The sequence below is a fragment of the Martes martes genome (assembly GCF_963455335.1).
Source record: "Martes martes genome assembly, chromosome: 3".
Classification (NCBI taxonomy): Eukaryota; Metazoa; Chordata; class Mammalia; order Carnivora; family Mustelidae; genus Martes; species Martes martes.
The window spans coordinates 52801048-52816530 of record NC_137890.1 but is presented as its reverse complement, the minus strand read 5'-3'; the positions used below and the strand labels follow the sequence as shown (position 1 = coordinate 52816530).

The following is a 15483-nucleotide window of genomic DNA, read 5'->3' as shown; positions in this document are numbered from 1 at the left end:
AAAAGAGGTGACAATTTTAAAGCACTAAAATTAAAAGGCCTAAAGTGGAAAATGTTGTAAATATTTTTAGAAAATACATTTGATATGTTGGCTTCTTGACCCAAACAATCGTGAACAGTACTGGGTATACAACATACTTATCAAGTCTACCGTGTCGGCGGGAACTCCAACACGTGTAAGTCGACACAGGGTTGGTAACTGAAGAGGACACTCTGTACACACTTAGGAAAGGTCCTTCTGTTACTTTTGAGAAGGAAGTCAGCAGAATATAACCATACCGTAAAACTGTTGTTCGCATTTTTTGTGCTTGCTTCAGCTACACTGGCATCTGAGAGGTCAACTTCATCGAATATCAGAGACTGTTAATGAAAAAGAACACAAACACATTAAATGAAAACCTAACTCAATGCCCGTCAATAATTTTTTCTTTTTTTTCCAATCAGGACATGACTCTGAAGCCACGTCAGGAATTAGGAATAGAAAATGAAGAAAATGTCGTTAGTGAGTCTCTGTAACATCTTCTTAGGAAGAGCAAAACCACAAAGTACAACTAACTCATAAATCCCAAACTGAAAAGGTCTTCAAAGAACCCCACGGCACAGAGTTTCAATGCAAAATGCTCCCTGCTCTCTAGAAGCATAATCTACGGGAGCCTCCTCAGTGTGTTGGGCACATGCGCGTGCGTAAACATGTGTGCACACGCTCACACACACACAGTTATACCGCTTGAGAGGCAACAGCCTAGAACAACTTTGCCAGGAAGGCAGAGGCAACATCATCATTCCCACATCTGCTAAGTGAGAAATGAGAACCAGTCCTGGCACAGATCGTGGTGAGTTACTAAACTTTCTGAGACTTATTTTCCTCATCTACAAATGGGTTTGAATGAGAAGGTGAATGTGCTCTGCAAATATAAAATGGTGTTTCGTTCGTACTCTTAAAAGTGGTTTCAATCAAAAAGTTTCCCATGATAAAAACTCCACAGAAAGGGAATCTTTAACAATGTTCAACTTAGAGATTAGAAAATTCTACTAAATAAATGTATCCTTCCCACTGTCAGTCATTTGGTCATTGTTCACACTCATTCGATGTTTTCGCAGCAAGGCAGGGGTAACAAAGCACCTCTAGAAACTCCAGAAAAGGGGCCCCTTCCACATGCATCCTACTGTTTACAGCAGCAATGTCCACAACAGCCAAACTATGGAAAGAGTGCAGATGTCCAGTGACAGATGAATGGAAAAAGAAGATGTGTTGTGTATACACACACATACCATGGAACGTTACTCAGCCATCAAAAAGAATGAAATCTTACCTTTTGCAATGACGTGGATGGAATTAGAGGGTATTACGCTAAGTGAAACAAGTCAAAGAAAGACAAATACCATATGATTTTATTTATATGTGGAAATTAAGAAACCAAACAAATGAACATAGGGGAAGGGAAGGAAAAATAAAATAAGATGAAATCAGAAAGGAAGACAAACCATAAGAGACTCTTAACTATAGGAAACAACCTGAGGGTTGCTACCGGGGAGGTGGGTGGCAGGACGGGTTAATTGAGTGATGGACATTAAGAAGAGCACTTATAATGACCATTGGATGTTATATGCAACTGATGAATCACTAAATTCTACCTCTGAAACTGATAACATAGCATACGTTAACTAAATCGAATTTAAATAAAAATTAAATAAAAATAAATTTACCAAAAAAAAAGAAAGAAAAAGGGTCCCTTGTCTGATAACTTCCACACCACCCTCAAGATCCCTGGTGGGGTTGGGGCATATGCAAGTTCACTTCACTCCCACCAATATGACTATCAGACTTGTTCCCCAACCAGAAAGAATTTTTAATGTAGCACAGGAGAAGAAACAGATAATGACTAATTGTAATATAAGATGGTCTCTTGAAAATGCAAGGGAAGAAATACTACAGAATGCTATGGAAAGTCACGGATCATTTCCCCTGCAGAAAACATTCAAACTCTTGCTCTTGTGAATGATGGAATAAAGACTTTTTGAGGGGATCTTAAGGAAAACAGGGAATTTCATCAAGTGGAGATGGAGGGAAAGGTCATTTGCAGATGGTAAACATGGGGCAAGGCCACGGCTATCAAGTGGTCGGTGCTGCCGAGAGACAAATGTAGAAAGGCAGCATGGAGCCAGATCAGGGACAACCTTGATCATAACGACTTTTCAAATGAGATTACTTTATTTGGTTATTACTTGTACAGCGGCATAAACTAAGAATTACGTTTGTTTGCATATCTGATTTTACCTCCCAGCGTATAACTCTACTAATTATATCAGGGACATACATTTTTTTTTAAGTAGGGAAATTATCAATTATTCAACTGCTACAGTAGCCAGAAATCTTAATGTTTACTTTTGAAGGAACACTAAGATATCAGTCTTAAATGGAAGCTCATCATTATTAATTGTTTTCTTCCCAAGCCACATCATTCTTAGTTTCTTCAACTGTTACATAAAAATTATTTAAAGCCTTGATTTTACTTCACTATGGTTTTTATTCTCAACTGCTAGCATAACTGAGTGATTGTTTTGTGTCAGGTACCATGTGCGTTATCTCATTGAAGCCTACTCAGTGCAACACAAGCTGCCCGCAGCCACTCCAGTGGAATGTGCTGGAAGTAGGATACAACCCCTCATCTGAAACCAGAGGACAGCTTCTTAGCAACTCTAGCAAATCGCTCTCTCTCATGGCCAGGAAAAGATGTAGAAGGCAAAAGGTAGAGAGGGGAAACTCAAAATTTTCACTTATTACATTTAATAAAGTTACATTTAATGTTTTACTTTAATTGTAAGGAAAGAGGAAGGGAAGAAAGAATACCACGCTAAAACCTTCCCAGAAGATCATCCTCCATGGACACCATGAAATGGACTTAAATAGACTCCCTTGGGATTTGGTCCAAGCCGGATCACATGCATACCGAATTCGCAGAACAGTAAACCTCTAGTGAGCACCAAGACAAAAAGCTCATAGAACTGAAACTTTTAATCCATCCACAACCTCAAGCGCTTGCGAGTAATATTCTTCCAAATTACCTTTGAGTCCTTTGCATAATAAAGAGTGCGGCCTCGAAGTTTGAAGTAACGCTTTTTCCACCTTTGGAAGGAACTGGTTTGCTTCAACAGCTGTCCCTCTTTAATACTGGTCTGGGGAGAAACAGAAGTCCAACAACATGATTAAAATGAAATTCAGAACCAAATAAAATTCAGAATTAATGACACACTCCCAGCGATATTTTATATATCATCATTTCCCAGGTCCTAGAAATTACACAAGAAATTGTCTTCTTCTTTCTGTCCAACCAAGGGAGTGCATGCGCAAAGCCTCATGAACAAAGGTAAATCTGACATGGTTCTCTGCCCTTCAAGTAGTCACAAGTAATAAGGGAGGCACGTGCACCAAACTAATACGATTCCACATGACGTGTACCCTGCCTTGTATATAGGAAGTATTCAATAATGGTGGAAAACATAGGGAGGCAATATAATGTAATGATTAAGACCATGGGCTCTGGAGCCAGAAACCTTCTGTTGACCTCTTGATGCCACCACTTAGTGGCTGGATGATCTTAGGCAAGTTATTGAACTTCCTCATGCCTTTATTTTTCATCTGGAAAATGGGGATGACTCTGTGACATACCTTATAGGTTTATTATGAGGAATACATCAAAAGCAGAGAAAGGACTTATCGCATGGCATACAGTAAGTGCTCATTAAATGTCAACCTTAGCTATGTGTTATTGTAACAAACGTAGTCAAAGCACTAAGCATGGTGGTCCAGAGAAGGAAGCATCAGCTCTGTCACAGGGAGGCAAAGAAGTCTTCCCAGAGGAGACTCCCCTGGGGTGGGTCTACAAGGCATTTATCAGAATGACAAGGGAGTGAGAAGCCTATTTTAGGTGCATGCAAAAGTAGAAAGGTTTAAAACAGCATGCATATTTGGGGACTCTCCAAAGAAATTCATTATAAATGCAGGGTAGGGTTTGCAGTGAGGGAGCGGCAGGAGATGTGACTGGAGAAGGGAGGCAGGGGCTCTGTGATTCTGGGCCAGACCCTCTGCTGAGTGCTTCATGTATGAAGTTCATTTCATTATGAACAAGGTATGTAGAACCCCCTGGTCTCATGCAGCATCTCTCCCTCCCTTTGTCCTGACTGTCCACACGGTGCTTTGCTTTCAAGTGCTCTTTCAAGTGCATGCTCTTCTTAGGTCTGGACACGACCCACCCTCTCCTCCTGGGCTGCTCTTCCCTTGGACACCCATCTGACTGACTCCTTCGCCTCCTTCAAGTCTTTGACCTTCTCGGTGCACCTCACTGACTTCTTACTTAATACCACAATGTGATCTCCAAATTTCCCCTCATCTTATTTACTCCCTCACACAAAAGTCTTACTTTCCTCTTCCAATGTATAATGTAATATGCATGTTTATTATGTTTATTGTGCCACCCCTATTAGAATAGACTTGGGTTTATTGTGTCTAATAAAATTAAATTCTAATAAAATTAAATTCAACATTTTGTTTTAATTGGCAGGAAAGAAGCAAGGAAGGAAGAAGGCAACTACACTTATGGCAAACTAAACATACAGGTCTTCCTCTGAGATTGTCCTTAGGAGACATGTCACGGGACTGACTCAAATGGATCCCTTTGGGATGGGGTCCAAGAGGGGTCACATTTATACTGAATTCCCAAATGCGATGGTGAGCTTCCAGGACAGAAACAGCTCATAGAACCAAAATTTTAAATCCATCCCACTGGATTGCCCACTGATGATCTCAAGTGCCAAAAGCATTATCTAGCATACATGAAATTCAGATCTGTATGAATGAAGAGCAGCAAACTCACGTCTGATTGACTCCAGAGTTTATTCCCAATTTCTACACTATGCCATCTTCTATTATGAACAAGGCTTAAATATTGGGAAAAATGTGTTGTCACCAATAAGGTAGTCAAATTATATTAACGTTTACTTTCAATGTCAGTGAGAGTTTCCCCATAGCTTGCTCTGAGACTGTCTTCCAGGAATTGTAAATTTTTAACGCTAACAAAATATTTTTGCAACTTCATACCGAAGAGCTCGATTTGGAGTCAGACAGACAGACTTCAAGCCAGACTCCACCACACACTGAAAATAGGGCGAGTTGCTTCAGCAATCTGTCCCAGTTTCCTCTCCTGAAATACAGGAATAATAATACCAACTTCACAAGCTTGTTGCATCTAATTTAATTATACGGTAATGGCTGGAGAGCACTTAGCACACTGTCTGGGTTACAGAAAACATTCAATAAATGGCAGAAAGTGTTATTATTATGATATCATTATGCTATTAAGTTCGTGGAGTATTTGCCAGGCACCAAACTCTAAGAGCTTCTTGGAAGAAAAAAGTAAAAGTGTTTGCAGGCCACTGTGAGGGCAAATAACAGCTGGGGCAGAAGGAGAGCGTCAAGAGATTAGGTCAAGGAAGAAAAGAGCCAGGAGAGGCAGCCACGATGGGGAGCTCGCTTTTTTATCGTAAGTGCAAAAAGCTAGTGAAATGTTTGAAGCAGAGAGCGAGAATGGGGAAATGTCCAGGGGAGGGACACCCCAAGGGCTCGAGCATAGGCTGTGGTGTCACTGAGTTAGAGAGAAGTAGAGCAATTTGAGATGTTATTTCGGAGGCAGAATCCACTGGGCTTCCTGACAAGCATCAGGAAGAGAGAGGAGAAGGACCGAGGAAAAGTCTAAGCTGTTGGCTTGAGCAACTAGACTCGAGAGACCGAGAAAAAGGGAAGTGGGGAGTGGCGTTGTATCTGGTGTCACCCCAGGGGGAGAGGTGTCATTTTTAAACACAAAGTACTGAAATACTATAAAATATTAAAATACTATAAACACAAAGTACTGAAATACTATAAAATACTATAAAAATATAACTTACCCAAAGAACAAACCATTTGTTCTAAAAGTGGATGTACTGGGATTTTTGTACAGTTTTGTTTAAGGCCATGAGGAAGACAACTTCATGTTTGTTCTATTTATGTTCTATCAGCACTAAGGGAAGCATCAAATAACCTCTTTCATCCCCCATCCGGTTATCAGAGTGATTTTCCAAAATGAAAACCTGATTATATCATACCACAGCTTAATTCTCTCCCCCCTGCAGCAGGAAGCCCAGACTTCCACAGGTACCACAGAGGACCCTGCATCATCTCTCCAACCTCGTCACCTGCCCCTCTCCCCATGCTCCTCCCTCGGCCCTAAACGGCCTCTCGTCAACTGGCCCGTCTTGAAAACCCCTCTTCATCTCAGCTCAGATCCAATGCCGTTGCCCCTGGATCCCCTGACCCTGAGGAAGAAGTCACTCACCCCACCTTTGTCCCTCTGAGGTGCCTTATCCTCTCTGTATAACAGCATCTATGACATCAGAGAGCATCAGGTTCCATGTGTGCGGTCCAGCCATGCTTTGCGCTTCCTCAGAGCAAAGACAATATCCTACACCATCTAACACACCGGCCGACACCTTAGGGCCTCTGTAAATGCTACTGAGCAACTTTTAGCTAAATGTAAAATAGTATGTCAGATAACTTTGTATTTTAAAAGAATGAAAGGGGCACCTGGGTGGCTCAGTGGGTTAAGCCTCTGCCTTCGGTTCTGGTCATGATTTCAGGGTCCTGGGATCAAGCCCCGCATAGGGCTCTCTGCTCAGCGGGGAGCCTGCTTCCCTTCCTCTCTCTCTGCCTGCCTCTCTGCCTACTTGTGATCTCTGTCAAATAAATAAAATCTTAAAAAAAAAAATGAAAGAATGAGAAAACAGGACCCAGTGGCTGGATATGACCTTATATTTTCCAGCCTTCAGCAGATCTGAGCCTGCTTCTTCTCATGCATATAAAAACAGCAGATACGAGGCACAAAGGGGTATGTGCCCTGGGGTGCACTCCTTGGGTGAGGGGTTGGAGAGAGATGGGAAGAGGACAGGAAAATGTCTATCTATCCCGATTGCTAATTTAGAGATGATCCTTACATAGTCACTTTCGAAGCAAATAGTTCATCTGTTTTTTTTTTTTTTTTCTGTATCACTTTATGTTCTTTAAATCTTGCATAAGCATGAATTAATCTGCAATGTGTGAGGCTGTGGGGGATACAAAGATGTGTAAGATATAGTCCTTATCTTCATGCATTTACAAACTTTATGTTACACGGTTAATTTTAAAGTCTTTAAAAAAAAGAAAAAAGAAAAAATATTCTGAGGCTGCTTTCTTCTAAGAGATGGGATTTAAAACATTTAACTAGAAGGCAGTTATTCACATGAAAGTAAATCCTCAAAATAAAGTTGTTTATATATGGCTAGTTAAACAAACACTTCTTATAAAAGAAGGAGCATAACAAAAAATGATTAATTTGCAACAGCTCTAGAAAATATAATCATATTATCAAAGTGTGGTTCAGAGAAAACATGTGTGGGTCCAAAAAAATCTCCAAATACTGTGTATACTATGTGAATAAACAAGCAATCATTCTTTAAAATCATAATATTTATTATGTTCAATGTTGATGTTCAAGTAGAATAACAATTTGAAGTTAGGAACTAATATAAGAAAGTTATGATAAGAGAGTTATGATTAAGAACCTGTTAAAGTTAAGTACAAAAATTTAATTTTATTTTCTTCACAGTCTCCTGGCTAAGGGATAAACTCTCCCCTCCATTAAGAAAAGGCTTAGAAATGTTTACATTTAACTGGCCTATTGGTTCAGTACTACCCAACACTCATGAAAAGTCAGTAAAGCCATGAAGACTTAACTGTAATTCAATAACCCAGTTTCCAGGTGTTAAAAACACAAAGTTCAATGAAAAACTTGGCTTCGAAAAAAATTATTTCAATAAAATAAACTTTAAGTTGAAAAATCTCTTATCTAGTTGGCTTTTAAAGGAGGTCTATAATCTAATGTCTTAAGGCTGTAGAGTTCTTCATTTCATGTTCCTTATATAGCTCAAACAAAATTCATTTCTCTTTTATAATCACACACACACACAGTGATCTAAGATTTCACCCACAATTTCAGAAGCACTTGTGTGCCACAAGTTGAAGCTACTTAGATGGGATACTACTTTAGTGTCCCAAGGAAAACACAATTTTAATAGTCACTCAGTGAGCCATTTTGCAAAGCTAAGAATTTTTTGAAAAATCAGTCACTGCCTGATTTATCTGATAAATGTACATTTTCGCATGCTGACTTTTTTTGGCCATCGAAATAGGTGTGGTGAAAAGCTTGATATAGTGAAATGGAAATGTCAGTGATGACTCATCTTTTACAGATGTCTTCAAAAATTCCAGAAGAATCTCTAGCTTTTCCTCCTCTTGTCCTAACATGACCCCCTTAACTTCTCTTCTAAGGAATGGGAATGAAATTTGTTGTTAGGGACTAAATGTTGGTGTATCCTCCCAAAATTGAAATCCTAACCCCCAATTTGTTGGTATGAGGAGATAGGGCCTTCAGGATGTGTGCCCTTATAAGACAGACCTCAGAGAGTTCCTTCTGTCACATAAGGACACAGCAAGATGACCGCCATCGATGAACCAGGAAGCAAGACCTCATCCTACACAAGATCAGCAGGTGTCCTGACTGGGACTTCCCAGCCTCCAGAATTGTGAGAAATGAATTTGTTGTTTAAACAAATGTATGGTGTTTTTCTTATAGGATCCTGAACAGACTAAGACATGGGTCGAGAGAGTCTTCATACCTCGTTCTCATCTCTCTCTTTTCAAAGATTTTATTTTGAAGTAATCTCTACACCCAAAATAGGACTCGAACCTACAACCCTGAGACCAAGAGTCACAGACTCCACTGACTGAGCCAGCTAGGTGCCCCCCAGACCCCTGCTGCACCTCTCTTAACTTCTGTCAACTCTACTCCGCAAATAGAAAATCTTTCTTTGACACATATATTTCCTCATCCATTTTGTTATATAAGCTCCCAGAAAGCTGTCTATGCCTTCCTGGATGTCTGTACAGAACCTATAACATCGTGAGTCTATTTGACTTTCTTTAATGGTAAGCCTCTTTAGTTTTATGGATTTTAATCTCTAAATTGGAAATAATACCTGTATATCACCATGTGCTACAATGACACATGAGACAGTAGGTATGAAAGAATACACAATTCTTTAAAAATGTAATATGAAAAAAAAGTTTGAATGTAGCATGACAAGATATTATCTTGATTAATACTAGCCCCCATTATAAGTATTATTTATTATAGAAACGTTTCACTTCTTCAGTCCATCCCTTTCCACTCTTCCTGCCATTGCCTTAGTTCAAGCTCCTTTAACTCCCTTGAACTCAACGGTTCCTTAAACGTCCTTCATGCTTCATGCTATTAATTTTTCCCACCACTGGTCCATTCTTCCCACTATGGACAGAATTATCCCTGAAAAACAGAGGGGATCCTGCCAAACTCTGGTTTAACATAGTCAGTGGTTTCCTATCACCCATCGTATAATTCCAGCCTTATGACCTGAGCACACAGACTCCTCCTTCCGCAAGTGACCCACCTTTTTTTACAGCTTAACCTTCAGGAGTCCTCCTGAATCCACCTAACAGCAGAGTAGAAGAGAAGCATTTGCTACTCCTCAAACCCTCTATACCTCCCCATGTCCAGCCTCTTTCAAGAGCTCTTCCTTCTACTCAGAATGTTGTCTTCTGCTGCTTCTTATAACTCCCGCCCCATCCCATCATCCTTCAAGGCTCAGACCGCCATCACAGCCGACCCGCACTCGCAGCACTTTGCTCATACGTCATTTATAGCATGAATCATGTGGTAAGGGAATTTTTAAAAATTTGTATCTTATTTATTTTTCCACCCTCCATAGAGCCATAATATAGCCATAGAACCTGACATTAAGAAAATCATTAATACATGTGAATCAATTTACTGAGTAATCAGGAAACAACAAGGAAGAAATGAAAGTAACAACACGTATGAACCAAAGTTCCCCATCTCTAAAGTGAGGATAAAATCACCTGCCCCGTATTCCTCAGAGTTCTGGGGATGAAACAGAATGATGTGTAAATATCTTTCATAAACTCCCAAATGCTATATACATATAAAGTATTGTAAGTAAGGTACTATTTTAGCAGGTCATACTTGCGGGAAAAGGTGTTTTAAGTGGGACTGACACAAGTTAAATAAAGAGATAACACTCTTGAACTAGGGCCTGATGCCTACATAAAGAGAAGTTATCAAAGACAGTGTGTGTGTGTGTATGTGTGTGTGTGTGCACTAACCACTTATTTTATGGTAGACATAGACAATTATGTTTGAGTTTTGTATTTTGTGAAAATCTTAATGAAGTGAATTCTAAAGATAATAAAAAAACTAATATAATATTCTAAGTGTAATATAAATGAGACATTTTTAAAGAGTAATATTTAATGTGTATATATAATGTATATAACGTAATATATCATAGATAATGTATACTTCCATATACAAATGACTACAATGGTGGACATAACAGAGGAAAGAGATGATTGCATCTATCATAAAATCTCCATTAATGCACCAACCTCAAACGCCAGATGATACTCGAGTGAACAGTGTGGCCACTAGTGACATCTTCTGAAGTTTTAAATAGCTCCTGGTAAAGTTCTGATCAAAAAACAAACTATAGAGGCATCTGGGTGGCTCAGTCTTAAACATCCAAATCTTGATTTTGGCTCGGGTCATGATCTCAGGCTTGTGAGATGGAGCCCCACGTTGGGCTCCACACTGGGCATTGGGCCTGCTTACGATTCTCTCTCTCCCTCTCCCTCTCCCTCTGCCCCTTCTCAAAACAAACACACAAACTATAACCTCCCTTTTTACACACAGTAGTTATAAACCTGGAAAATTAATACCTTATAATAATGCTTTAAGATTTTGTGTTACATGAAGTTAGGTTTTAAGCTCAGGTGCTTATAAATCATGTTTGCTTATAATAATATCCTGGAGGACATCTTAAGGTCATAAATGATAGACGACAATTCTTTGAAGTTTTGACCTGCCTGGTATTTTGTAGGATTGCTGGCTAGGAGGGCTCACTATGCCAAAAGCACTGGGATGATTTAAAACACACACACACACACACACACACACACACACACACACACAAATTTCCAAAACACCTTTCTTGAAAATCACTGTTTTAAGGGTTCCAGATCTATCCTGTACTCCTAACCTTTATCTGAGCCATTTTTTAGAAGCAAATGTAGTGTCACCTTGGTGACATATCTGGCAAGTGGTGGATTTGGAACCACTTCCACGAAGACCATGTTTAATCCCATAAAGTGTATGGTCCCCAAATGTATACAGTTTTCTCATCACTAAACCTAAGAACATAGCGCAATCATGAGCTAGTATTTAATAATGAAGCAGAATTTACAGCTACTATAAATTACTATTTTACAACTTAGAATGTCAGTCTAAGAAGAGCCACTAAGGCTAGAAAGTGCCTTGGAGTCACTGGAACCTCAAAATTCATTAGCTGAACTAATTGAACTGATGCATCTATCTTCCAACTAGCCTATGAGCGACTTATCACGGTTCCTTGCACGGAGAATCACCCCTAAACCTTATTCACGGAACACAGGAATGAATGGAGCAAGGAAACCTGAATGGTACGTTATCTTGAGAGCTCTTAAGGGAGAGTCTGGGCAGGAGCCTTGCCAGCATTCTTCCAGCTGGAACCAGAGGAGCTTTTGTGGCCATCATTTTCTCCTTGGAAAATGTCCTTGCAGCAAATATAAGCCTTTAGCTGTTGACTACTCTACTTTTTATTTTTTTTTTCCCAAATTGAAAGCCATTCTGTTTTCATTTACAAAAATATTTTTTCATCATTCTTAAGGGAGGCCATCTCTTTTATCCACGTTAACATTGTCTCTGGGTGGCAGACAAGGCAGATACACCTGGAGGGTGTATAATCAGCTATTGTTTAAGAGACTTTCTATCCTACCCTATTTTGCCCAACAGCTGAACTTACATAATTTGGCTTGAAAGGTGGTCAAATCCATCACTCTTTTGATCCAATGTCTCTGAAACTACAAGTCTATCTTTATCACGAGTCTCATTGAATTGGGTCTCTCCTATTGTAACATTGCTTTTATCTTTTATTAGCCCTTCTAAATATTCTCTGTGTGATTATAAAACAAGAACTGTTTTCTCCACATACATGCCAGAAGCTATACTGAATGGCTGCTGCCTCTCTCCTCACGGCTTTGGAAGGTTGGCCATTGGATCTCACTCTGATTCAGCCTGTCTACCTCTTTTTTCAGTCACGGGTTAAAATGCTTCAAGCCTGGCTTTTCTCTCAGCTTCCAAAATATCCCTCAGTTCATCTTGTTTCTGGGCCCTTTTGGGTTTCATGCCTTGTGTCCTTTCCCCTTCTGTGTTTTATCCAACCAGAGATTTCTGACTCCCTTAAGAACAAATTTGAGCCTCTTTATGAAAAGGACTATATATGGGGTGCCTGGTGACAGAGTTCATTAAGCATCCAATGTTTGGTTTCTGCTCAGATTGTGATCTCAGGGTCCTCAGATCAAACATCCACCCAGTCGGAAGCCTACTTCAGAGTCTCTCTCCCTCTCCCTCTGACCCACCCACTCATGCTCTCTCTCTCAAATTAAAAAAAAAAAAAAAATCTAAAAAAACACAAGTATTATAAATATATGTATATGAAATACATATGTATTTTATATATGTGTGTATATATGTAATATATGTATACTAAATAAAATATACATATATTATAAAATCTAAAAATATACATATATTATACATATATTCTATTAAATATACCAGTTGTTCTAAAATCTGGCTGGTCATCTGAACAACATGGAAAACTTTATGGACATTCAGAACCTCTGTTCATCTGTTCATTCAGTCGATCTGGAATAGGGCATAGAATCCTACACATATCAAAGCTTTCTTGGTGACTGTTATCATCAGTCAGGTTTAATAAACACTCAGATAAACAGTATTTAAGTAATAATGTATAGACATTCTACACTTAAAATGTGTCTTTCTCTGTGTGTGGAGCCCCATTCACATGCCCCCCTGCCCCTCTCCACACTCCCACTGGCTGTGTTCCAGCAGAGGTGAGGGGAGTCATTTGGGTTTAATAACACAGCATGCCCATGCCAGCTCTCCCCTTCCTCCTCCTGAGAGCCAGCTGCCCACAAGAAACTAGGTTCTGTTCAACTATCATTCAGAGGCAAAACAGATTTGATTTGCACTGGAAGGTAAGGAATAAAAAGCTGGGATTTGCACCGGACACTACCAAAGGCTGGGTAATGGGGAGAGAGAGGAGTCCTTCAGCTGCCTACCCTCCCCTTTCCCTACTGTCTCCAGCTTGCACCACCACCCAAAACCCAAGCTGGCCCCAGCCTGACCCTGCCAAGAAGGCAAATGCTGGCGGAGGAACTGTAGTGGTTACAATGAGGGGCTGTTTCAGTCAGGACCCAGAGGGTAATGCAGTAAGCGAGAGGTACCCCAGCTTACAGAAGAATGGACACAGGGTGGGCTTCCGGAACCGGTGTTTCATGATAATGGAATAGGTTGAAACAACACGTTTTTATAAGTTGCCACCTGGAACAGTTGTCCTCAAGCAGTTCTGGGGTACCAGAATAATCTGAGGATACATCACCAGGTACTTTGAAGAAGTAACCCAGAACCGGACCAGCTCAGCCTCCTCATTCTGGGAGTGAGGAGGGATCCCTCAGAGAAGTCCCACAGCTCCCCAAAATCCATTAAAAATGGTGAGGCAAGATGATTACATGTGTTTAAACAGAATATTTAGTATTTAGTATCCATACAACAAAACTTTGTCATTTAATATTCTAGAAGTTTGTGGAATCGGTTCATTCATTTGTATTCTCAGAAAAATATGCAACCTCCATTGGTGTCTTTTAATTATTACCAGAATTGTTACTTTTAAATGTAACACACATGCACACGTGTTCTGATTTAGGCTGTCTGAGATGTACAGGCTGAGAAGAAAATGTAGTGTGGTCATCCGTCCGACACGGGGAGCTTACAGCCGCCAGCGCTGTGCGTACAAGTGGTTGTCAAGTCAAGTGAGGCATAAAACACTAAAATGGGCCTCTGGCGCCGCAGTTTTTCATCCTGCTGCGTTCAGTCCAATGATGGAAAAGGCTTTCCATCACAGCTCCTGCCTAAAAAGGAAAAAATCCAAAATGGCGAATAAAAGCCAGTTACGCTGCAGCATGCACAGACCCTGAGAAGTGACAAGCTCTGCTCCTCAAGACATTGAAGGACACATGCAACGGGAAGCACAAGGGGGAAGCTGTAGTTTCCTCGTTCCCACTGAGCCTCCTGAAAACTTAAAATATATTCACAATATCTTCGTTATTTTATTTGAAATACTATAAATGCTAATATTTTGGACACTTATATTTAAATGTAAATTAATGCATTCTAAAGCAAAATCATGGAGGTTACCCAACATATCCTAATTACCCTCTTTAGGGGCACTTGCATGGCCCTGTCAGTTAAGCATCTGCCTTCGGCTGGGGTCATGATCCCGGGGTCCTGGGATCGAGTCCCACATTGGGCTCCCTGGTCAGAGCGGAGTCTGCTCCCTCTGTCCCACCTGCTGCCTTCCCTTCTTGTGCTCTTTCTCACTCTGTTCTTTCTCTCTCTTTCTCAAATAAATAAATAAGTAGATCTTTTTAAAAAATAATTACCCTATTTACCAATGAACCATCTAGTTCTTACTAAAGTACTTTGTCCCTTATACTGGTTTGTAATTTTCTTGAGGAGATCTATAGATATAAATAACCTTCCTGAGACCATAGTTATTTTGTGACATTGTATTTGTTCTTTCCTAAAATGAAGTTCTAGCTCTACTTTTAAGATGTTCCTTCTTAAGGAGTTTCTAAATGTACTTTTTAAATACTATTAAAGAAATAAAAATATCTGATGTTATAAAGTGCTATTACACTTTTATTTAAAGGAGAACATACAACATGTTCATGCCCTATCAACAACAGACATACTTTCTTCATAAAATACAGTGAATTACAACAGATTACCACTGGGTGGCAGCGGTGTCATGCCTAATGCTCAGGTTTTCGTTCAGCGACAGAAAACACGGATAGGCCTCTTGGCAGTTAGATGGGTCCTTGCCCGTACCTGTGACTGGCACATAGTAACACTGTGTTGTAAAAGGGATTAAGAAAAAAATCTACTTTTCCAATTCTGAATTTAGTTCTTCCCTTATCAAACACCCCTCCTCACTTCCAAGAATAATCTCTTTGCCCACATGTGACATTCTGATGTAACCACTTTCCACAAGGCCACAATGACACAACTATTTTGATGTACAGGCATTTTGATATGGCCTAAAATAAACCACTAAACACTATGTTAATTTGCTAAACTAGTAACTATTGTATAAAACAGACAACCTCATGCTAGGCCTGAGT

The 15483-nt window shown here is 39.9% G+C and overlaps 1 protein-coding gene across 2 annotated transcripts in view; it reads right to left on the bottom strand.

The window, feature by feature from the left end:
• Positions 1–15483, bottom strand: part of DGKH (diacylglycerol kinase eta) — a 164997-nt gene that overhangs the window by 90004 nt on the left and 59510 nt on the right. For both annotated transcript variants that reach the window (XM_080799853.1, XM_080799854.1), the window contains exons 2-3: positions 3066–3176; positions 279–359 (exon numbers count right to left, since the gene is read on the bottom strand). In XM_080799853.1, coding sequence (XP_080655979.1) covers positions 279–359; positions 3066–3176 — 192 coding nt within the window. The remainder of the gene's footprint in view (positions 1–278; positions 360–3065; positions 3177–15483) is intronic.